We start from the raw sequence: 26,107 nt of genomic DNA, 5'->3' as shown, positions 1-26,107 counted from the left end.
CATACACGTGAAGAAGGTACAAACGAATAGATTCAGTACCGACTCTCTTGCATTACGTCAGTCAAACAAAGAGTTTGCTGATGAATTATCGTCTTCTCCCAACTATTCCATTTCAATTTGATCACCAAAACCAAAATAAACGGAAAAACTCCGCAACACACTTTGAGAATTGCATAACGTAAAAGGGCGTGAGATAGTTTCGTTCTGATTTCGAATTCGAAAAAACAAAATGGGGTCTTTGAAGAACAAGGAGGACGAGCTGGAACAGGTCGGAGAGGAGGCGATACTGTACGTGAATGGAGTTCGTAGAATTTTGCCTGATGGGTTGGCCCACATGACTCTTCTTGAGTATCTCAGAGGTACAACATGGTTTCTCAAGCTATGATCCATTTCTCAGATAATTTTGTGATCTGGGTTTGTTTAGTTTGTTTTCTTGCTTAGAAATCAGAGGAAAATAAGAGAAAAGAAAAAAACAAAAAAGAAGAAAGAAAGAGTTTTGAATTTTTGACTTCGTTTTGATATGATGTGGGATTGCCTTATATATTGGGTTCTTTGCGAATCAATCATTGTCTGGTCGGTCGCCCCACTTGAAGTTTCTTATTCTTTTTGAATGATGCTTTTTTTGATTTGAATTGGGTTTTTGAAGTTTCTTTGTTTGGTTGTCCGGAAAAAATGTTGTGAAAGAAATACGAGAAATAGGAAGTGTTGAAACTTGACCAGTGGCGGAACCACTTTTGTTGTGGGCTACGGTTAAACTTACTTGATCCCATAGCTTTATGAATTGAATCCCATTCCTCTACTCCTAAAAAGGGAAAAATATCACAAGATTACTATATAGGTGTTGCTATAGTAAAGTTCGCTATGGATTAAGATGTTTTCGCATTATGAATTGAATCTTTTTTTTTTTTTTTTTTTTTTTTTTTTAATGAATAAAATTATGAATTGAATCCTATTCCTCTACATCTAGAAAAGAGGAAAAATATCACAAGACTACAAGATGATTGTTGCCATAGTAAAATTCATCATAACTAACCATTCTGTATTATATGATATTTTGCCACGCTAAAAGTTTATAATTTATATTCTTATTCATTGCAAAATAATATTTCATAATGTTGAATGGCTGGAATGAAAAAAAATTTGTGCCTATTTGGCTATTTTCTAATATATGGATATTTTTTCCTTAGTGTATATATCATCATTTACATACATTTGAGGGATTGTGACTTAAATTGCTTGGGTCTATAAATATCTTACTTTAAGAAGGGTATGATATAAATTTAAATGATTTTGGAGGAACCAAGTATTACTTTTCCTGGGGGTGATTGAATATCATTAGATTTTTAGGGAATAAAAAATTTCCAGAAAATTTTGGGGAAAGGGGGCAGGGCATGCTTAATGTGTCTCTGCCACCGAGCTCAATCCATCTCTACTAAGCTTGATATTATTGTTGATCGATCTTTTTACTTTTTTAATAAGTAAAGTATATTCAAAAAGCGTAAAGGGGCGCAATCCATAGTACACATGACGTATACATGAAGCCCCTAATTCAAAGAAAAAAGAGAGCACCTATCTATAAATTCAAAATAAGAACACTCATGCATAAACTGAATTTTCTCTCTCCACATAAACAATTTTTGTAACATCATTTTCTTCAAGTTCATCAAATCAGTCTCACAATCTTCAAAACAGCGTGCATTTCATTCCCTCCATACACACCACATCAAACACAATGGAGCCATATGCCAAATTGGTATCAAAGTCCGATTACCCTTTTGCCCCCTCCAACTCCCCAACATATCTTTTTTACTTATTATCTGTGGTTTGAACTGGGTTTTTGGAGTTTGGTTTGTCTGGTCTACATGTGGCTCTGCCACTGAGCTTGAACCACCTCAGCTAAGCTTAATAATGTTGTTGTTTATTCTTTATTACTCAATTATTTTTCATTTATATTTTTTTTGTGATTTGAATTGGGTTTTTGGAAGCTGGTTTTTTGGGTTAGCTTGAAAAGTATAGAGAGCAATGTGAGGAAAAGACATTCTTGAAGCTCAACTCACCTCAGTTAGGCGCAATATATGTGGGCTAGGCTTGAAAAGTATCTTTTACCATTTCCCATTTTTTATTTTTATTTATTTTTTTATTATTATCAGCAACCAAGAAAGGATTAACATTTGTTTCTGAGCTATGTTTATTTTATTTTTTGATAAAGTTTAACATATGCTTTTGCTTTTCTTCAGACTTTAATTTATAATTCTAATTCACCTCCAGTTAGTTAACCGTAAGTCATGCTCATTTTTTTTTTTTATAAAATGTAACTCTGTTTGAGTGCTAAGAAGTTTGATAAATGGAATGCTGTTTTATGTTCATTGTTGATTTGTCTCCCCTGGATTTCTGGCAAGATTAAAGAAGGGATTTAAATGGAGAAAAGAAAAAGACAAAAAGAATTACTATTCACCAAGCAATGTTTTTCTTGGGCTTAAAATAATATGCTATTTCGCCTGCTCCACAATTTATCGGTAACGGAGTAGCAGCTTACTAATAGAAGATAAGGAACATCTTATTTATAATTTTTCTTTGATGTACTGATAATATTTTCTATTCATCGTTTGTTATAATGTAATCATCATTTCTAACATATTGTAATGTTCCAACTCTAATTGCCTATTTGATTGAGGTCAAAATCTTGGAAATTTGCAGTACCACAAGAAATAGTTTATAATGGTGTCCAGTGCTTCTTTTGAAAGGGCTCTTTTCTAGCATAATTGAATTGCAGAGCTGATTGTTCTTGATGAAGCTCATCATATCATATGCTTTACCTGGACATATCAATATCTCATTTTTTTTTTGGCTTTTGATAAAAAAAAATCTTACTCTCTGGTTCTGAACTTTCATGCATTTCAAATGCCTGAGTTTAAGTTGTTTCAGGGTGGATATTTTATCTTAAATTTCATTAAAATGCTTTTTTTAGTCCTCTCTTTTTTCTTAATTGCCCATTCCTTTTACTGTCTTATCCCTTGATTGCTTCTTGTTCGTTTTAAATTTGGTGGCAATACATTGTTTTGTTATTGACTAAGATGTGTTCATCGTCATTGCTTTTTCTTTGTTTTATTGTAGTAACATTTTGAGCTCTGGTTTTATCATTTGTCCCAAATGTTTATTATCTACTTCCTCTTAGTGTCAGTGTATGTAGTCCTCTATGGGGAAAAACCTCATTATAAAATACCTTTTTCCATTTTGGCAATAAAGATATTGGTCTGACGGGGACAAAGCTTGGCTGCGGGGAAGGTGGTTGTGGAGCCTGTACTGTTATGGTTTCTCATTATGATAAAATTTTGAGGAGATGCGTGTGAGTCTCTCTCTCTCTCTTGCTCTCTCTGTCTGCATGTGTGCCTCTCATGTCTCCTTCCTGTGAGGGGTGTCCCATAGTATGTTAGAAATTGAAAATCTTGCTCTGATAGCTCTCTTTCAGGCACTATGCTGTAAATGCATGCTTGGCTCCTCTTTATTCTGTAGAAGGGATGCATGTAATTACAGTGGAGGGACTAGGGACCCACAAACATGGCTTGCACCCAATTCAAGTAATGTTTTCTGCTTTTCATGATTTTATCTACTTCTGTTGAATTTTATTATAGTTGTTTTTATGTTATTAAATATGCTCAGTTAGTAATAAAAGAACTTTGTCATTAATAATTCAAAATAGCTGTATAAAGCCCTATTTAGAAATCTATTTCCATTATTGGAATTTTAAAATATTTTGCTAACGGAGTAGAGTTTAGATCTGGTCCAGAACTCCCCCCCTTTGCGTTTTCTTTATGTTCCCCAACAGGTAAGATAATGTGAAAATTTATAACATTCTTTTTTCCTGTTGTGGAATTAATCTGAATAGGTGCAATATGTATGTGCATGATTTGTATGACAAAGGAATGTTGTGCTTAGTAATTTCATCACGAGTGTTTTCTCTAGAGATGAAAGAGAAAGATGTATTAATAAATTTAACAATTCATCTTGATATAATTGCAAAACCAATTTCTTCAAAGCATTGGAAAATTATTCTTTTCTAGAGAAAGTTGTTCATATCTTGTAAACCTAGTAGCTAGATTCAGAAAAAAAATCCTGGCAGCTAGTATTTTAGTTGATCAATTTGCTCTGCTCTTGAAAGTGCAGTAGTATAGTTATGTTTATTTTGAATCTCAGGTTGTCTGCATTTTGTATTCCCTTTATAACGTTGTTTACTGCTGGGGCAGTTGAATTCTGACTATTGAGCTGGAATTTTTGTTTGTAACTGTTTTTACAGTTGTGTTTAGTAAAATCTTATATATAAAAGAAGTGTTTATTTTGAATCGAACTTACTGCAGTTATTTTCTTTGGTTTTGAATTTGACTAACTGAGGTCATCAACCATATTTGTTTGAATGTTCTGCAGGAATCATTGGCACAATCTCATGGCTCACAATGTGGATTTTGTACTCCTGGTTTTATCATGTCCATGTATGCGTTACTAAGGTCATGTCAAACACCACCTAGTGAGGAGCAGATTGAAGAATGCCTGGCTGGAAATTTGTGTCGATGCACAGGATACAGACCAATTGCTGATGCATTTCGAGTCTTTGCCAAAACAAATGATGTTCTATACTCTGATATTTCTTCACTAAACCTTCAAGGAGGTGATTCTGTTTGTCCTTCTACTGGTAAGCCATGTTCATGTGGATCAAAATCTCCAAGTGGTACAGATTCCACCAAACCAAGTATGCCTTGTAATGATAGGTATGAACCTGTCTCTTACAGTGAGACAGATGGAAGCAGATATACAGAAAAAGAGCTTATCTTCCCCCCTGAACTATTATTGAGGAAATTAACTTATTTGAATTTGAGTGGTTTTGGTGGGCTTAAGTGGTATCGACCCTTAAGACTTCAACATGTGCTAGAGTTAAAAGCAAAATATCGAGATGCGAAGTTATTGGTAGGTAATACTGAAGTAGGAATTGAAATGAGGTTGAAGAGAATGCAATATCAGGTTTTGATCTCTATTATGCATGTGCCTGAACTTAATATATTGAGTGTTAAGGATGATGGCTTAGAGATAGGCTCTGCAGTAAGGCTCTCTGAACTCTTGAATGTTTTCAGAAAGGTTGTAAAAGAGCGTGATGCTCATGAAACCTCTTCCAGTAATGCCTTCATTGAACAGTTGAAATGGTTTGCTGGAACACAGATAAAAAATGTTGCATCTGTTGGTGGGAATATATGTACAGCCAGTCCAATATCTGATTTGAACCCCCTTTGGATGGCTGCTGGTGCAAAGTTTCGAATCATTGATTGCAAAGGAAACATTAGAACAGTCCTGGCTGAAAATTTCTTCCTGGGTTATCGTAAGGTGGATATGGCAAGTGATGAAATCTTACTTTCTGTATTCTTACCATGGACTAGGCCCTTTGAGTACGTGAAAGAATTTAAACAGGCTCACCGTCGAGATGATGATATTGCAATTGTAAATGCCGGGATGCGTGTTTATCTTGTGGAAAAATGTGAAAACTGGGTTGTTTCAGATGCTAGCATTGATTATGGTGGTGTTGCTCCACTCTCCCTTTCTGCAGTGAAAACAAAAGAGTTTCTCATTGGGAAGTATTGGAACCAGGAGCTGTTGAAGGGTGCTTTGAAAATCCTGCAAAAGGATATCTTTCTAAAGGAAGATGCTCCTGGTGGGATGGTGGAATTTCGAAAATCTTTAACACTTAGTTTCTTCTTCAAATTTTTTCTATGGGTTTCTCATCAAATAAATGGGAAGAAATCCATTGACAATGTACAATTATCTCATTTATCTGCTATACAATCATTCCACCGCCCACCTGTTATAGGAAGTCAGGACTATGAAGTTAGAAAACATGGGACTGCTGTGGGTTCTCCTGAGGTTCATCTTTCATCAAGACTTCAGGTATGTACATGGGAAAAATTATAGTTTTGATGGTGTTGTATCCTTGTTGATCTATCAAATGTTGATATGCATTTCTTTCTTTATTGGGATAATTACACTTAACCCCCCTGATTTATCCACGGTGTGGCGATTTACCCCCCAATGTACCAAAATTGGTACATGACCCCCCGAACTTGCCAACGTGTGGCAAAATCAACCTTCCGTCCAATCAACCGTTCGTTTGGACGGGAAATCAGTCACGTGCACGTCACGTGACCGTTTAAGACAGAGACCCTCCCCAAGTCACGTGACTTGCCCGTGACTGATTTTCCGTCCAAACGAACGGTCGATTGGACGGAAGGTTGATTTTGCCACACGTTGGCAAATTCGGGGGAGTCATGTACCAATTTTGGTACATTGGGGGGTAAATCGCCACACCGTGAATAAATCAGGGGGGTTAAGTATAATTATCCTTTCTTTATTTTATAATAAAAATTTGCAGGTATGAGGCTTGCATAACTTCTTCTCTGCTTCTCTTCATACACGTCACATGTGGACATTTGGAAATTTGTTCACATTTGCGGAGTATGAGGAGATTATCTTCTCATTTGTTGATTGGCTTAAATTGGGTTCGCCTTTATCTTAAATCATGTAAAAATGCTTGAGTTGTTAGTGATTATCTATTATATACTTATTCTTAATCGATAAAGAGTATTATCATGATATTTTTGTTGATATAATTACTTCTTCTAGGTTACAGGAGAGGCAGAATACACTGATGATACACCGTTACCGCCTAATGGTTTGCATGCTGCATTGGTATTGAGCCGAAAACCTCATGCCCGTATTCTTTCAATAGACAACTCAGGAGCCATGGCTTCACCTGGCTTTGCAGGCATATTTCTAGCTAAAGACGTGCCTGGTGATAATGATATTGGACCAGTTATCTATGATGAGGAACTATTTGCTACAGAATTTGTCACTTGTGTGGGTCATGTATGAAGCTTCCTGATTAAATTTTTTAATCTACTTCAATGTTCATTCATTTGGGTGCACTCTTCTTTTTTCTATGGGATGTTTTGGATCTCCCTTATCCTATTTCCTTTTTAATCCATGGAACTATGTATAAATCTGTATGCAGGTTATAGGAGTTGTTGTTGCTGATACACATGAAAACGCAAAACTAGCGGCAAGGAAAGTTCATATTGAGTACGAAGAGCTCCCAGCCATCTTATCAATAGAGGATGCCATCAATGCCAAAAGTTTCCATCCTAACACTGATAAATGTTTGAGAAAAGGGAATGTGGATCTTTGTTTTAAATCCTCTGAGTGTCACAGGATCGTGGAGGGGGAGGTGCAAGTGGGAGGTCAGGAACATTTTTACTTAGAGCCACATAGCAGCTTCGTATGGACAACGGATGGTGGCAACGAAGTTCATATGATCTCATCCACCCAAGTAAGTAGCTTGTCTCCTCTGTTTCATAGACTTATCCAAGCCATAGGCTTCTCTGAACCAATTCAGATTTAATAAGATATCTGATGAAATAGAATACGAATTCAGCCGCTTTTTGCAGTTTTTAGCTTCTTCACTACAAATTTCCGGATATATTCTGCTATATGAGTGTATATTGTTATTATGATACTCAGGGATTTTGTATCAGCAGAATATTTGTGTGGGAACGCAGGATGTTTACATAATAAATAAGAAGTTCAACATTGGCTTTACAGCATTCTTATTCTTGAATTGGACTAATTGGCATGATGAAATTTTCCCAGCAATTCATTTATAGAATCAAGATTTAGCATGACTTTTACCTGATCAAAGTGATGGGCTTCAATATTCCGATCCTTCTTTCTGTATAGGTCCATTTGATATCTGCCATAGTCTTCCCAGGTGCCCAGCTGTTTACTGCTCCTAGTTATCGTTTTAAAGTAAATGCATCTCTTGTGGTTAATTTTCAGATTGTACTGTCTATGTTAGCAATTCTTGCACATCTGTTTGTCGGCATGTGTTGGTTCAAAGCCACAGAAGTGACCTCTGATAATTATTGCTTGCTACCTTTTGTAAAGCTTTCTGAAGGCTGCTTCTTATAAAAACCTTTATACTCACTGTATAAATTTATGGTATGTTTTGTCTCTTGTCCCTGGTCTGTACATATTTCTTATGTATTAGCAATACTGTTGTGAAAAATTGCAATTCCACTGCCTGGAAGCTTATTAGTTGCCAACGTCAATTCGGATGTCTCAAAGATGGTTCTCTGATTGCTTTAACATTTTTCTATTTTAAGATCACAGTACAACACTTTGTGTAGGCCCCTCAGAAGCACCAGAAATACGTTTCTCATGTTCTTGGTCTTCCAATGTCAAAAGTGGTTTGTAAAACCAAGCGAATTGGTGGTGGATTTGGTGGGAAGGAGACAAGATCAGCTTTTGTTGCTGCTGCGGCTTCTGTACCGTCATATCTGTTGAATCGACCAGTGAAATTGACATTAGACAGGGATATAGACATGATGATAACTGGGCAGCGTCATAGCTTTCTTGGGAAGTATAAGGTATTGTATTCGTTACTCTAATTTGATTATGCTGTAGAATCAGTATACTTAAGTTCAACAATTAGTTCTATTTCTACAAGACCACTTGATAGTGTTTAAGATGAATTCTGAACATATATATGTGCTAAAGGATTCAGTTTTGTTTTAGTTTTTGAATTTCTTTGACAAACTTGAAAGAAGGATAAACCGATAGAGAAGAGTTTTTGGTTCAGCCTCATATGTCAAGATGTTGGCTTTTAGTATATACAGGCCTGATGACATCTTGTCATATGGTTTTTTTACCAGATGTGACCAAAATCTTTTAAATCTGGTTTTACTCTTGCTTCTGTTCGAATTGGAAAAAAAATGTAATCTCAGCTTTCTTCTTCTTCTTCTTTTTTTTTTTTTTTTTTTTTTTCTTGGGGGGGGGGGGGGGGGGGGGGGGTGGAGGGGGGTCAAGGGGAGAGAGATTGTACAAAAGGCTCAGCAGCACATATTGAAGTGAGCACCTATCCTACTACATGGTTTTTATTAAAATGTGACAAAAATTCTCTAATATGGTTTAAGTCTTACTTCCTGTAATAAAGTGAAAATATGTGAGAGGGGTGTTGGTGGTTGTAGATAAGGCCTTTTTTTTTTAAAAAAAAAAAATATTTAGCGTAAGAAATGGAGAAGAAGAGGAACGTGAAGAAACACTGTAGCTCGTGCACATGTTGGAAACACTGTAGCTCGTGCATATGTTGAATTTATCTATAAACTGCTACTGCTCTAATTCTTTTCATTTTTTTTTTTTTTTTTTTTTTTTTTTAAATCTTGTCATTAAAGATAAAGTACTCGGCTTAAGCTAACTCTTAGGCTGTGTTTACGGGAAATGTTTTCCGTAGTCTCTGGTGTTAGTAGCGGGCAAAAAATGTTGGTTGATGGAAAACAATTTCTTGAGTCAGAATATTCCCAACCTACTCCACTTTTTATTGAAAGTTAATGTGATGGAACAAAACAATGATGAAATGACATGACTTAGGTCGGGTTCACCAATGAGGGGAAAGTGCTTGCTCTGGATCTTGAAATCTACAATAATGCTGGAAATTCACTGGACCTTTCTCTTGCTGTCCTTGAGCGTGCTATGTTTCACTCAGATAACGTCTATGAGATACCTAATGTGAGGATTATTGGAAGGGTTTGCTTCACCAATATCCCCAGTAACACTGCCTTTCGAGGATTTGGTGGTCCTCAAGGCATGCTTATTACTGAAAATTGGATTCAAAGAATTGCAGTAGAACTCAAGAAAAGCCCGGAAGAGATAAGGGTAAGTTGTATAGTCTCCTTCATTTGTCATTCTTTTGATATGGCTGCAGTTTATAATCACTACCCTCATTGTTCTTATTGTTTTTCCTATGTAATTTTTCGTTTGGGTTTCTTATCAGGAAATTAATTTTCAAGGTGAAGGTTCAATATTGCACTATGGCCAACAACTTGAACACTGTACCTTGGCCCAGGTCTGGAATGAGCTGAAGTTATCTTGTGACTTTTTGAATGTCCGTAACGAAGTTAACCAGTTCAATATTAACAACCGGTGGAGGAAGCGTGGAATCGCTATGGTACCGACCAAATTTGGCATATCCTTTACGGCTAAGTTTATGAACCAGGTAACAAGTGAAACAATATTAGTTATTAGTTCTAGAATCATGATTGATGTTTTATTTTTAATAATATATAGTGGCTGTATATGGAATTACTTGCATCTTTGTGGATCAGTTTGGTTGTGTCCTCTGAAAGAAGTATTATTACCTGAGAGGATACACTCCTGCTGCATGAGAGCAGGGGCGTGGCTGTCCGGGATGAGTCTGAGTGAGGTTCCTGTATTTGTAATTTCTTGGTTCATGTAACCTATGCCAGCAAAACAGGATAGAACTCCCTTGGATATGTACTGGGAGATGAGGAGCTACTGCTAAAAAATTTTGCTTCTATATTTCATTCTTGCCTTTGAATCTATCCATTGGACAGAGATCTTTGGGGTAAAATTTATTGTCTGATGCCTGATTTGATTATTATGTACTAGAGGGTGGTGCATACTGTGTGGTTTCCTTTCAACATATTAATTCTCCCATCATGTTACAATTAATCCAACCTGCTTGAATTACAGAAATTTATAGTGGGCGTCATGGATGAGGTGGCACAACTTTGAGTTATCGAAACTTTCATTTTACCACTTAATGGTTGTCTTGGATTGATTGTCTATTCTATATGTTGCATGATCTAAATATTAAAATATTCAGTTATTAAATGAATAACTATTACATGCCATTTGCTTCCTTTGCTCTTTTCTTTGCTTTTGTGTTTTGTGTGTCTGTGTTTTTTTTTTTTTCCTTATTTTATTGATGCATCTATGAACTCACTAATTAATATTTTTTTTTTCCTTTTTATGGTTTGTTTTTACCATAATTATTTTGATTCCTTAAATTGCTATTTAAATTCTTATTTTTTTTTTCCTTTTATTCTTCCTACCATGAAATTCTTGTGTTTTTTTAAAATGTATGAAAACCTATGGATACACATAGCGGTATGATTTAAGAGCACAATTTTGCACATTTATCTTTCTTGAAACCTCAGCAGTACATTTGCACATTTAAGAGCACGATTTTGAAACATGGAACCAAGGAGTATGATTGACGTATGCTGCATATTCTGCATGGTATTATGTCTATTCTCTCTCTTGAAGTGTTACTACAGTCTGTTTCATCATTCCAAATTTTGATAGTCTGTTTCATCATTCCAAATTTTGATACAGTTTGTTTCTTCATTCCAAATTCTGATGAGTTCTTGGACGCAAAATACATCTTTAACTTGCTTCATGTGATGCATTGAATTCATTCTTATCATCTTTTCAAGTCTAACATTTTCCTACAACTTACATATTGATCTGTTCTGTATATTTACAGTTGTTTCAACCATTTCATTACTGGTGGAATTGGTTTTGTGTTTATTATTTTGGGATGTGACTCTTGCATTCTATGTTTATTACGGAATCATGTTAACAGAATCCTGATTGTGCAAGTCTTCCTATTGACTGTAGGCTGGTGCTCTTGTTCATGTTTATACTGATGGAACTGTTTTAGTTACACATGGAGGTGTTGAAATGGGGCAAGGTTTACATACGAAAGTTGCTCAGATTGCTGCTTCTGCCTTCAATATCCCTCTCAGTTCTGTCTTTATATCAGAGACAAGTACTGACAAGGTAATCAGCGCCCCTTTTGTTAAAAGTTTTACATCCTGTTTCTTGTAAAGTAATTTACAGTAGACCAAATTCGGTGGAAAAACCTCTTTGGTAGTACTGGTGGGACATTGCATAGCTGTTCCTGTTAGCCAAGTATTAGAAATGTTGAATACAAGGGCATGGATGTGTAATACTTTTCCTTATAGTTCTAGAAAGCCTCTCCTTGGTATTACTTGCGGGACATTGCATGGCTGTTCCTGTTAGCTAAGCATTAGAAATGTTGAATACAAGGGCATGGATGTGTAATACTTTTCCTTGTAGTTCTAGAAAGCCTTGACGTATGTGAGATGATGATGGAATCAAACATATAGGAATTCCATATGCCTATCTCACATAGGGAGCTGCACCATTAACAAGTTTTGTAAAATTTCTAACTCTATTCCATTTTAAGAGAGGATGCCCCTTAAGTGCTTCTATTTGTCAGAACAATTCAAAAGGAAAATGTGATCATGTTTGGCAACCATCTCTCAGCTCCCACTCTCTCTCCCTCTTTTTTTTTTTTTTTTTTTTTTTTTTTTTTTTTTCACTTCTCCCAAAAAAGTCAAATCCAAAACATTCTAACCTTTTTTTTCACTTTTTATATCACATCAATCATTTTTTATTACTATTCAAATAACAAAACCCACTACAAAACAAAACTTTTTCCACTTTTCTATAAAACAATTCCAAACTTTTTAATACTTTATATCACATCAATCACTTCTTACTACTATTCAAACAAAAATTTCACAACACAACCATTTACCAAACACACCCTGTGTTTTTGCTTTCTAATGGATTCTGAAGCTCTCTGTATTGGCAGTTTTGTGACAAGAAAGGTTTTCTGTCACCAGTCTCCATAGAACCATTTGATAACATATTTAAGTGGAAGGAATTAATTCTTACAAGATTCTGCATGTGAACTAGAAATAGATCATGGATTGCTTTTGAATTAAATATAGTCTTGATTTCTTTTATTCTTCATGCATAAATGTCTACATGCATGAATAAATACATGTATTGTATACAGAAGCAATCATATGTTCATGTTGTTTTCATGGTGGTCAGGTTCCTAATTCATCACCAACAGCTGCTTCTGCAAGTTCTGATATGTATGGATATGCGGTTTTGGATGCATGTGAGCAAATAAAGGCACGTATGGAGCCCATTTCTTCACAAAATAATTTCAGCTCATTTGCTAAGGTACCTTCATTTTCATAATTTTGCATAAAAATTACTGCACCTTGATCCTTGGATGAATGGATAAGTTCCTTTTATAGTGTATGATCTGTTTCTTCACAAGTGTATGATCTGTTTCTTTTTATCCTTTTCTTCCAAGAGCAATAAACAAATGCTTAAGGAAATGGAGAACATAGTATTTGATGTGAATGATATCTTAGATGTATAATATTCTTCTCCTGTGTTTTATTATAAATAGTGTGGTTAAGAAAAAGTAAATTGGAGTTTGTTATGTATAAGAAAATGTTTGTTGGAATTCCTGCATATATATATATTTTTTTATAAGTAATTTCAATATCATTAAATAAGCGCAAATGGGCACAAACCTAGTACATAGGGACTATACAAGAGAACCTTTACTCTGAAGAAAAAGATGAACAAAAGTTCAAAAAATCTTCGAAGCTAGAGACAAGCAAACTATGATGTGCAAATATCAAAGTATAGAAAGTGCTGAACATGATCTTCCGCAGCTTTATCACCAAAGTCTTTACATTTTTTGTACATAACCTAGTACATAAGGAGTATACAAGAGAACCTTTACTCTGAAGAAAAAGATGAAAAAAAGTTTAAAAAATCTTCAAAGCTAGAGACAAGCAAACTATAATGTGCAAATATCCAAGTATAGAATGTGTTGAACATAATCTTCCGCAACTCTATCACTGAAGTCTCTACATCTTCAAAGCTCCAAGCATTCCGCTCTCGCCAAAGGCACCACATTAAAGACGATGGAGCCAACCTCCATACTTCCATAACTATACCACGCCCTACCTGTCCTCCTCAACTGACCAACAAATTGATTACCCATCTAGGCATAATCCAATCTACACCAAACTGATTAAGAATGAAACTCCATAACTATTGCTATTTCACAATGTATTAGTTAGTTATCAATAGACTCTCCACTCTTTTTGCACACATAACACCACTCAACCACCGCAACATTTATTTTTCTCAAATTATCCAGTGTCAATATTTTTCCTAAGGCCACTATCCACACAAGAAACACCACCTGCAAGGGATCCTTGATTCTCCATATACTCTTCCTAGAAAAAGGGGATCCATTCGGACTAATTAACACTTGATAAAACGACTTCACTTCAAACTTGCTCCTTTTGGAAGGACTCCATCCTTTTCTATCCTCGTCTCCTTGTCTTAGTCTGAAAGAATACAACCTCTTAAAGAAAGATAATACCATCTCCACCTCCAAATTCTGAACTGATCTAGTAAAAATTACATTCCAATGAAGAGTCTCTTCTCTAAACTGCAAGTTATTCACCACTCACGCATCCTTTTTCTGTGCAATACGGAACAAATCTGGATAAGATATCTTCAACGGACTACCACACCACACATGATGCCAAAAATTAACCTTTGACCCATAACCCACCTCATGTCTAACAAATTTTGAAGACACCCCCTTATAAATTTCCATACTCCCACTCCAAATGTCTCTGTTACCCCCTTAGAGCACCAACCTCCCATTATGCTATTATATTTAGTCTCTATTACCAATCTCATAGTGCCTCTCTATCCGTAGCATACCGCCACAACCAGTTTCCCAAAAGGGCTTGATTGAATTGAATCAGATTTCTAACTCCCAATGCACCTGACTTTATTAGAGTACAAATCCTTGCCCAATTCACTAAATGAAATTTAAACTCATCCCCAATACCACTCCATAAAAAATCCCTATGAAGTCCTATTAGCCACTCCCACTGGAATAGGAAAAAGAGACATAATATGTAGGTAAATTGGATAGCGTACTCTTAATCAAAGTCAATCCATCACCCTTAGATAAATAAAGTTTTTTTTCGATCTAGCCAACTTATGTTCTATTTTTTCAATAATGCCATTCCAAATGTATGACATTATAAGAAGCACCCAATGGCAAACCCCAATACTTCATTGGAAATGAAGATACTCTACAACCCAGAATACTGGCCAGTTCTTCTACATCTTCCACTTCACCTACACGAACAATTTCTTGTTTTGCTAAATTGATTTCCAATCTCGAAACTGCTTCAAACAATAAGAAAAATACTCCGCAAATGTTGAATTTGTTTGGAATTTGCATCACTTAAAATTAAAGTACCATTGGCAAATAGTAAATGAGATACTAACTCTTCATTATTCCCATCCCCACTAAAAAACTTGACAAAAGTCCCCTATCCACTGTAGTAGCCATCATCCTACTCAATGCCTCCATAACCACCACGAATAATAGTAGCGATAACGGATCCCCATGTTTCAACCCACGAGAGCTAGAAAAAAATCTAGATGGTGTACCATTAATAAGAATGGAAAATTGCACTGTAGATATTCAATGTGCTATCCAATTTCTCCATTTCTCTCCAAATCCGCATCTCTTCAACAATTAGAGCAAGAACTCCCAATTTAAATGATTATACGCCTTCTCCAAATCCAATTTACACAACACTGGGTTTCCTCGATCTGATCTGACTATCCAAACATTCATTAGCGATTAGCACTGAATCCAAAATTTGTGTACTTCCAATGAAAGCATTCTGTGAATTAGAGATAATCTTTCCTAACATTGATTTTAGCCTATTTGCTAAAACTTTGGAAAGAATCTTTTTTTTTGATAAGTAATAATTTCATTAAAAAGCGCAAATGGGTGCAACCCTAGTACACATAAAGTATACAAAAGAGCCCATAATTAGAGGATATAAACGAACATGAAAGTAAAAAAATCAGCAAATGACATACGACCTGGACTATGCGCCGAAACCCACAGATATAACATATTGAGCACATTTCTACAAAGAGCCCCAACTGTAATCTCCACATCCTCAAAAAGCCTAGAATTTCTCTCTCGCCACAAGCCCCACAAAACACATAAGGGAACCTGCTTCCAAATACGGATAGCAGAACGACGACCTAGCAAAGTGCCCCAACCACTCAATAAATCCATAACACTACTAGGCATAACCCACTCCACCCCAAATAAGCTATAGAAATAACTCCAAACAACCCGTGCCACATTACAATGAAGAAGAAGGTGATCAACGGATTCCCCATGCTTGTTGCACATGACACACCACTCTACCACCACAATACCACGCCTACGTAAATTATCATGAGTTAAAATCTTTCCTAAAGCAGCTGTCCAAACAAAGAAAGCCACCCGCTTTGGAGCTTTAACATGCCAAATACCCTTCCATGGAAAATAGGCCGTCTCGTGACAAACTAAAGCTTTATAAAAAGTCTTCACTTCAAAATTCATCTTCTTAGAAATATTCCACACCACCCTATCGACCACTCCGAGCTGAATCCAACTAGAGTATAACTGTTCATAGAATGATATCACCATCTCCACCTCCCAATTCTGAGCATATCACGTAAAGAGTACATTCCAAAGAGCCACACCTCCTACCACCGACAAATTATTCACCACCAAAGCATCCGGGGAACGAGCAATAGAGTACAAAGCCGGATAGCATAACTCGAGAGGCCTGTTCCCACACCATAAATCATGCCAAAAGCGAATATAAGACCCCTCACCCACCTCGAAACGCAAGTACTTGGCTACAGTATCCCACCCCCTTCGGATAAACTTCCAAACACTCACACCATAAGGTCCCATCACCGGTAAAGAACTCCAACCTCCCCTCACACTCCCATACTTCACCTCAATCACCGATCTCCATAACGCATCACGTTCCTGCGAAAACCTCCATATCCACTTCCCCAATAAGGCTTGGTTAAATTTAATAATATTACGAACTCCCAAACCATCGACCTTGATTGGAGAACAAACTTCATGCCAATTTACTAAATGAAATTTAGTCTCATCCCCCATACCATTCCATAGGAACTCCCTTTGAAGCCGCTCCAATTTCTTGGCTACACTCACAGGAACGTGAAACAGAGATAAATAATAGGTAGAAATGCTGGACAGTGTACTATGAATCAACGTCACCCTACCACCCTTAGATAAATAAAGCTTTTTCCAACTAGCCAGCCTTCGCTCAACCTTCTCAATAACCTCATTCCAAATAGGAAGAGATTTAAAAGATGTCCCTAACGGCAGACCCAAATATGTCATCGGCAGAGACCCAATTCTACAACCCAAAATATGTGTCAACGAATCCACATCATCCACCTCACCAATAGGGACCAATTCGGATTTTCCAATATTAATTCTCAACCCAGACACTGCTTCAAAACATAAAAAGGTACACCTCAGATTTCGAACATGTTCAACCTGTGCCCCACAGAAAATATAAACCTCACCCACTAAGTTAATTGGCTGGAAGTCCTTAACGTCTATAGCTCATGTTTTCTTTGGTATAAGAGAAACAAAAGTTGCATTAAGACCCTTCACAAACTTCCGTTGACTATGAAACTCCTTAAAAACTGCCATGAGGTCCTCTTTCATTACCTCCCAACACTTCGGGAAAAAAGGCTATAGTGAAGCTATCCGGCCCTAGCGCCTTATCACCATTTAAATCCCTCGCTACCTCCCACACTTCTTGCTCCTCAAAATCTCTTCCCAACCAATTACTCTCTTTCGCGTCAATGGAAAGGAACAAAAGGCCATTCACCTTTGGTCGCCAAGTAAACTGTTCGGAATACAATTGATTGTAGAATTGCACTTTATGCTCCTTTATTTCAGTAAAGATAGAAGACATGGAACCATTGATTACTAAAGAATCCATGTTGTATAGCTTCTCTTTATCATTAACTTGTTAACTCCAAGTACGGTTTTATATTGGGCTCCTTTCTTTTTGCGGGAAATTTTCTAATGATGAGAACTTTGTTGTTTTTCAATTATTCCCAGCTGGCAACTGCATGCTATATGGAGCGAATAGATCTTTCAGCACATGGATTCTATATTACACCTGAAATTGGCTTTGATTGGACGACTGGTCAAGGAAACGCATTCAAGTATTACACCTATGGTGCCGCATTTGCGGAGGTTGAAATTGACACATTGACTGGAGATTTTCACACAAGGGAAGCAAACATTCTCTTGGATCTTGGATATTCTCTCAATCCAGCAATTGATGTTGGACAGGTTCTTTTCTTTTGACTTCTTTTTCTTCTGTCTCTCTCTTTAAAGTTTTAATTTCCTTTTTCATTTTCTCCATTTTGTTCTAAGGTGTCAAGTTATTATGACACCTTTATGCAGGATCTGCAAATTTTAGCATTGCCTTTTAAATTTATTACTATTATTCCTTTCTTTTTTAATACATATTTTTGGCTTAGTACATCTGTGAATCCCATTATTTTATCCTTTAATCTTTTCTTTTCTTTTTCTTTCTTGTAAACTGATTTTAGAATCAGATAGTTAAAAAGACACAAGGGATCTGTTTTTGCAATGGAGGATGGCTTTTTGATGCAGGCCAATTTACGAACAGACTAGTTTTACTAACAAGTCATATATTGTGATTACAATATTGGACGAAGGCAGTCTTGGTGGCATTGGAAAGCTTATTCAAAGGATAGAAAGTCATATTTTCATGAAGATTTTCCAATTCCAATGTTTACTTGGTCAAAACGGACCATCAATAGAAGTTCAACAATCTAGTTCGGGAAGCTCGGTAGATTTTATTTTTTTATTTATTTTTGAAATAAAAATCAGCTTCAACGACCGAGTTGCAACAAGATAATTTAGTCTTTTCTTTTTGCAGGGCTACAACCCTATTTTCTCTTTAAGCTCAATAAGGATGGCCTGGCCACCCAATATGTTGTTTTTATCATTTTTCTATCAATAAGAATACTCTAGGGAGAGTTTTTCTTTAATTTTCCTACAAATCCTTGATTTTTCTTGGTTTGTGGAAGAGGTGTACGTTGTGTGATTGTTAGATTTGGGGCTCGCTACACCGCACTGTATCAATTGGTATCGGAGCCAGGGTGCTTAGCATCAGTTGGTATGAGAGCCTAGGTTTTCTTTCTTACTTGTAGAAGACCACGTGGAGGAGGAAATAGACATGCAACCCTGGTAAAGTGTATGCACATGAGGAGACAACACGTGATGAACAACTGATGACACGTTTGCAACGCTTAAGGAGTGGATTATTGGGTTTGGTGATCAAATTGAGCGGTTTGGAGATCAAATTGTTACACAAATTGAGTTGCTAACTGAACCATTTTGCTGTCATGGGTGATACAAATGGGCATTGCCGTCAACCAAAATCCACGTTTTGTGGAGGAGGGTGACGAGTTTAGTGTTGAGGAGGCGCGATTTCAACAGAAGGAGGTAAGGCTTGATGCGCTATATAGTTGCGCGCCACCTTGACTGTTGTTAGCAAGCCTCAAACCCATCTATCAATTCCATTTCATGTGGAGGAGGAAGATGAATTTGTTGATGAAGTTGAAGACCCTTTTCAATGTTACTTGGATTGGAATTCTCCACCAATTTATGATATTGATGTCAATGATGAAGCTCTTGTTGAGGTAAGTTCTTTGTCATATGATCAAGAAGTTGACCAAAATTGGGAAACATACCATATGTTTGATGAAAGTCCAAAGAGTGAAGTATTTCAGTTGGGTCTTGAGGAAATTAATTTTGTAGATTTTCTTATGGTTGAAATTTTCTATCAAGTTTTCCTAATCAAAATTTTGATGTTGGTTTCGTTAAGTTGGAGGAAAATTTGATTTCTAGTCGAAGAGAAATAAATGATCATTTTTGGCAAAATTTTATGGAGAGTGAGTTGGAGAAAATAAGTAAAGGATGCGTGAAAATTATATTATCTCAAGTTGGTGTGAAGAATTTCAGAGCTACTATTCAGAGTCATGTGGTTAGTTGCAAGATATTTCTTTTTTGATATCAAGTTGTTTTGCTATTGAGAAGGATGGGATGAAAGGGATTGATTGGGTATCGGAAAGATCAAGTCAAGGTGGACTCGAATTCAAGGACGAATTCTTTCCAACCTGAAGAGGATGATGCAGGGCAGTTTAAGAGCAAACAAATTTTACTAAAAGGGTCATATCTTGTGATTGCAATATGGGATGAAGACAATCTTGGTGGCATTCGAAGTAGATGTCTAGGTCGAACCTATATCGACCGAGGTGATGATGCATCAACTCCATACAAAAACCTGAGGCACTCTATCGATGACTCGATCATTGACCAAGGGGCTCATTAGGATTTTTAGGTGTTTTTTTTTTTTTTTTTTTTTTTTTTTTTTTTTTTCCAAATAAAAAGCGGTTCGATCAACCGAGTTGTGGCATGATAATTTTGGGTTCGTTTGGCAAAACTATTTAGAGGGTGCTTTTTACTTTTTGGTTGTGACGTGACAAGATGAAAGTACTTTTGAGTGTTTTGTGTTAAGCGTTGTTTGTTAATGCTTTTGTTTTTTACTAAAAAGGAAAAAACCTACCCTAAAAAGTGTTGCCAAACAAGCCCTTAGTCTTTTGTTTTCGCAAGGCTACGGCCCTATTTTTTTTGTTTAAGCTCAATAAGGACAGTCTGATCACCCAATATGTTGTTTTATCAATTTTCTATCAATAAGAATACTCGAAGGAGAGTTTTGCTTTAGTTTTCCTACAGATTATTGATTCTTCTTGGTTTGTCGAAGAGTTCTACGTTGTGTGATTGTTAAATCTGTAAACCACTGCACCACACTACATCAGTTGTTATTAGAGCCAGGGTGCGCTTCGTTTGTTGGTATTAGAGCCTAGGTTTTCTTTCCTACCATGGCACAAGGAGGACCATGTGGAGGAGGAAATAGACATGCAAGCCTTGGTGAAGTGGAGGAGCGTGAGGAGACATGCGATGAACAATTGATGACACGTTCGCAACACTTGTAGGAGCAGCTTGTTGGGTTTGGTGATCAATTTGAGCGGTTTGGAGATCAAATTAGTGCACAAATTGAGGCGCTAACCGAACAATTTGCCACCATGGGTGGTGCAAACGGGCATTGCCGTCAACCAACCAAATCCACATTTTGTGGAGGATAACAAGTTTAGCGTTGAGGAGGTGCAATTTCAATATAGCGAGGTAAGGCTTGATATGCTAGATCAGCTGCGCCCCCCCTTGACTTGTTTGATTTTTAGTGGAAGAGAAATAATCAATATTTTTTGGGATAATTTTATGGAGAGTAAGTTGGAGAAAATATGTAAAGGATGTGTGAAGATTAAATTATCTCAAGTTGGTGTGAAGACTTTCAGAGCTACCATTCAGAGTCATGTTGTGGTTAGCTTCAAGATATTTCTTCTTTGGTATCAAGTTGTTTTGCTATTGAGAAGGATGGGATGAAAGAGATTGATTGGGCATCTGAATGATTGAGGCAAGGTCAACTTGAATTCGAAGACGAATTCTTTCCAACCCGGAAAGGATGATGCAGGCCGGTTTATGAGCATACCAGTTTTAGTAAAAAGACCATATCTTGTGATTACAAAATTTGATGAAAACAATCTTGGTGGCGTGGGAAAACTTATTCAAAGGGCTACAAAGTTATATTTCACTAAGATTTTCGAATTCCAACATTTACTAGGTAAAAACAGACTATCAATAGAAGTTCAACAATCTGGTTTGGGAAGCTTGGTTGAACTAGATTGATCGAGGTGATGCATCAGCTCCATACAACAACTCGAGGCACTCAGTCGATGCTTGATCGACCGAGGATGGCTCATTAGGGTTTTTAGGGCTTTTTTCGCTTTTAAAATTAGCGTTTTTTTTTTTCTTTTTTTTTTTTCTCGAGATATAAGAAGCAACTTGATTGACTGAGTTGCGGTTGGATAATTTAGTCTTTTGTTTTCACTTCATAGATAGCGCATTACTTAAATTTATGCACTGATAAATTTTTGTTTAGGTCATTTTGGAAATTCAAAGTGATGGATTTAATTGTTAAGCAGTTACCATGAATTAATTTACCACCTATATATTGAAGTCATCTTGTGTTGATTGGGTTTATACAAATAGATTCCACAATATTTGTTCTTGAAGTCCTCTGTTGTCAGTTACAAAGAGTTAAATGGGAATAACCCACTTTGTGGTTTAGTGAGCATTTGAATTTTGACTCAGATAGGGGGTGCATACTCCTGCATTCCACATTTGATTTTGTTGGATGCTTTTATGTAGACATTTCCAATCCGACACAGCTAAGACTGTTGCAGTTTCAGTTTCCTTAAATTTCACCTAGGCCTTGAAGAGAATAGTCTGATTTCGAAGGAAATTTGGGTGTTTTTAACTTGTGCTCTAGTTTCCATTCCTGAAGTTGAGATGTTTTATTTGTGAAGGTTATCAACATTGCCTTTTATAACCCCAAACGGTTGGTTTAAGTGGTAAAGATCTTGGTCTTGGTGGCATTTCTGCTAGGTCTGAGGTTTGAATTCCCTTGGGTGTAAACAATTTCTTGAGCCAGTCCGTCGGCGATGCCCGACAGGGGTGAGTACACAAAGTGGCCCTGCCTTGAAGGGGTTCCTCGCTGTAATTTTTTTTTTTTTAAATAAAATAAATAAAATTGCTTTTTATGGGGTAAACTGTACAGTATCAGACTTTGCTGCTTTGTTCTCACCATCCTAGACAAAGTTCATACTGCGGACCTGCGGTTTACATTTGCAGATTAATTCAAGTAGGATGTAATTGCCTCTGCAAACTCAATACTAATCTGTACTTCTAGTTGCCTTCAGTATTATGTAATGAACTGATAATGTAACTGAAAGATTAAAACCTGTTAATTGAATTATCAAAGAGCTATACAGTTGTTTGTCATTTACAGATTTACTTATCTGATGTTTATACGGTTTGAATAAATCCTGTCTATATTGGTTCCTCAGCCTTGTAATGTTTCAGCAGCTTAAAATCATGAACCAAGTACTGAATCCTTTTCTGGCATTCCCGTGAATGCCAGTCCTGCCTAATATTGATGAACTTTGGAAACCCATGTTTGAACTCCAGTGTCATTTATTTCGTAGTAGCTGATATAATTGTAGAGTAATATGTTCTGTGTGGTGTCATGGACATTTGTAGTGATCATTAATTGCATCTTGAACCTGTCTTTTCTTGGAGCTTGTGCACCTGAAACCAAAACAATGTGTTTTTATCTTCTCATGATTTGGTGCATGCTTTGATTTTCTAACAGATTGAAGGAGCCTTTATACAAGGTGTAGGTTGGGTAGCCCTAGAAGAACTGAAGTGGGGAGATGCAGCTCACAAGTGGATCCCACCTGGCTGCCTTTACACATGCGGGCCTGGAAGTTACAAAATTCCTTCTATGAATGATGTCCCTTTCAAATTCAAGGTTGCACTTCTTAAGGTACACTCAACTAATTGCTTCTCAATTACCTTTGTCAAGAAAGTGCAGGAGTGGGGAGGGGGGTGGAGTTGCATCCTGATGTTCCAAATAACTGAAAATATACCTTTATATTATGATTGGTTGTTTTGATATGGAATCATCTTTATTATCATAAAGAATCTCTGCAAACCCGGAGATTTGGTTGAAAATGAAAAACGTAGGTAGAAATAATATTGTCAATTAAATCTATGTTTTTACTTCTCTGGCTTATGTGTTTCTTTGCTAATTGACAGGGTCATCCAAATGTGAAGGCTATTCATTCATCAAAAGCAGTTGGTGAGCCTCCTTTTTTTCTGGCCTCTGCTGTCTTTTTTGCCATCAAAGATGCCATTATAGCTGCCAGAGCAGAAGTGGGTTGTAATGACTGGTTTGCTCTGGATAATCCAGCAACACCTGAACGCATCCGAATGGCCTGTTTGGACGAGTTCATCACGCCATTAATTAGCTCTGATTTCCGCCCGAAGCTCAGTGTTTGATCCACCGGTCTTGTTTCATTTGCTTTCATCATGTACGGTTTCTATAGTTTTAGGCTATTAGCCATACCTCTGTTATGCACGGCAAAGGCAGGGAGGGCACCCTTCTTGCAACCAGTTCTTTCATGTTACTCTCATGTTAGTATGGTGCAAAAAATGTAATTACAAGCAGTTATTCTTGAACGAGTCAATAAAAACAGGCTTTTTTTTTTTTTTTTTTAATTTTTTTTTTAATCTGTATTATAGAAAAACAAGTTAATGCTACAATGTCCTGCCTGAGAATGTGTAATTTAGAGACTAATATAAATAATTCCTTGACCTCATGGGGATGTCATGAGGTGAGCCATAATTTATCTTCTGGGGTCCAAACTAATAAAATAATATTGGATTTTTTGTCGTCAGTAAATTATTTTACCTAATGCAAATTAATATAACCTATTCTTCTTGTAAGTAGCATCTGCGCATTAAAAAAAATATATATATATATATATTACTTAAATATTTGAATTTTTTTCTTTGACAAATAACTGAAGAATTAATCGATTTTTGGTTTAGTTTTGCCAAAAAAAAAAAAAAAAAAAAAGGTGAACAAATCTATGAACTTCTTCATTTAAAAAATTATGTTGTGAGAGGCTTCAATGAAGTTTCATTTTCATGGGACTTTTAGACAATTTTCATAATTTAGAGAAGATGATAATCTCTAAAGTTTCAATATTCAATCAACACGTACTTTAAAACAATAAAAAAAAAAGAAAAGAAAAAAGAAATTCGACTGTTGGACACGTGGACAAAATAAAGCAATTATTTTGAGAATATATCAAAGAGATCAACAGATCGATGGAAAGAACGAGGAAGAAATCTTCATCTGAAGCCTTTTGACTCTCCTTTATAAGAAAAGTCTTTATTTGATAATCTCTTTCGAATTAATTAACACCAATTAAGCTCTATAACTATAAGATTAATGTGTACGCTAATTATATCTAGATGACCAAACTTGCTTATAATTTTGCCAATTTCAGTGTGTTAGCCAATTGGCTAGCATAATATTAACGTTACGTACTTTGACTATTTCACACAGATGGCGATATATAATGTAATCAATTCGTAACATGACCATTTCACTCCACATGATGATAATTTGATAATGTAATCAATTTGTAACATGCTGTCACCATGACCAATTATTATTATTATATATATACTTTCGCATTGACTTGGAAATTTCCTAATGAAAATGTGTTAATTAATGTTATAGGCAAGTATAACCTTCCCATGACGGATTCGGTTTTTCTCTTAGTGTCGGTTTAGTTTAGAAGTTTCAAAACAAATTTAATGAATTAACGCGATTTTTAAAAACACATCACTTGCCTATTGCAAAATGTGGACTCACTTTTTGAAACCGCCATTTTTTTTTTTTTTTTTTTTTTTTTTCAAATGCACTCTTAAATGAGATACTTTTCGCAATTTTGTTTAAAGATGCACATTTAGCTTACGAAATCGTGAGCCAAATGCATTATTAATTAATAACCTATATACATATATTAGGAAAGGGTTACGGCCGGGTATCAAAATCATGTGTCGTTACAACTTGGATTACATAGTTGAGTTGAAAGCGAGTCATATATATATATTTGTTGAGATTTGTGTATAAATCTAAATAGAATAAAAGCGGAAGCAAGAAAGAGAAAAGAGACAGAAAATTATATTGCGAGTATATTCTAACAATATGAATGACTATTTGGCATAGAATATTTCAAAGTTTCATACCTCATCACGCGGTTATCTTCTCCAAAAATTGCTTTTAAATGACCTGGAAATTATACGACAAATGAAACTGACACTTCATCAAACCTAAGCTTTGTCGGCAGTGAACAGCTGTGAAGCCATAGAACAGGCAATTATCTTGAAATAGTCATAGGCTTAATGTTAATTATATTAGCTGACATTATATCATTGTCAAAATATTAATATTTGTCAAATTAAACTTGGTATTAAAGCCATTGAAAACCTTTTATACCTTTTAATTACTTAGATCCAATAATGTTTTCACACCAGCTGCATGCATGTTAGAACCTGTTCAGTCCCAAAATCTTAAGCTGTCAAAAAGGTGCTTACATAGGCTTGATCGATGCATGTTAGTGCTTGATTAATTTAACAACATGGATTACGTAGCTTTTGCTAAAGAGATGAATGGATTACCTAGAACGGTGATGACTGACCAGTTCTACCTCCTCACAAAGTGAAAAATCTTCTATCAATTAAGCCCCATTTTAAAATTTAATTAGAGTTCTTGATCATGAATATTTCTTGAGTCAACCCTCTCTCTCTCTCTCTCTCTCTCTCAGCTGGACTATTTCAAGGCATAATTAGCACACGACTCAATAAGCTAGAGCATTCAGATCCCAATGTCGTCGTCGTATATTTAATTAGAAAAAAAAA

At 36.1% G+C, this 26,107-nt stretch overlaps 1 protein-coding gene across 1 annotated transcript; it reads left to right on the top strand.

The window, feature by feature from the left end:
• On the top strand, positions 1–24,074 carry LOC133877392 (xanthine dehydrogenase 1-like). The gene is made up of 14 exons (XM_062315672.1): positions 1–359; positions 3,247–3,346; positions 3,470–3,578; positions 4,423–5,928; positions 6,661–6,903; positions 7,049–7,363; positions 8,220–8,459; positions 9,460–9,744; positions 9,863–10,084; positions 11,512–11,673; positions 12,760–12,894; positions 17,732–17,968; positions 22,983–23,156; positions 23,429–24,074. The coding sequence occupies exons 1-14, from the start codon at positions 230–232 to the stop codon at positions 23,669–23,671; spliced, it is 4,101 nt and encodes a 1,366-aa protein (XP_062171656.1). The 5' UTR covers positions 1–229; the 3' UTR covers positions 23,672–24,074.
• Positions 24,075–26,107: the final 2,033 nt, after the last annotated feature.

The sequence above is a fragment of the Alnus glutinosa genome, chromosome 9, assembly GCF_958979055.1.
Source record: "Alnus glutinosa chromosome 9, dhAlnGlut1.1, whole genome shotgun sequence".
Taxonomy (NCBI): domain Eukaryota; kingdom Viridiplantae; phylum Streptophyta; class Magnoliopsida; order Fagales; family Betulaceae; genus Alnus; species Alnus glutinosa.
Note: the sequence above shows the minus strand (reverse complement) of the source record. Positions and strands in the feature narration are given on the sequence as shown.

What these genes read in the sequence shown, in the direction of transcription:
- LOC133877392 (XM_062315672.1), top strand. Translation starts at nt 230, where the DNA reads ATGGGGTCTTTGAAGAACAAGGAGGACGAGCTGGAACAGGTCGGAGAG. An exon ending in AAAATTTTGAGGAGATGCGT is followed by an intron (nt 3,347 to 3,469) that starts GTGAGTCTCTCT and finishes GCTCTCTTTCAG; the next exon opens with GCACTATGCTGTAAATGCAT. An exon ending in CGGCTAAGTTTATGAACCAG is followed by an intron (nt 10,085 to 11,511) that starts GTAACAAGTGAA and finishes TATTGACTGTAG; the next exon opens with GCTGGTGCTCTTGTTCATGT.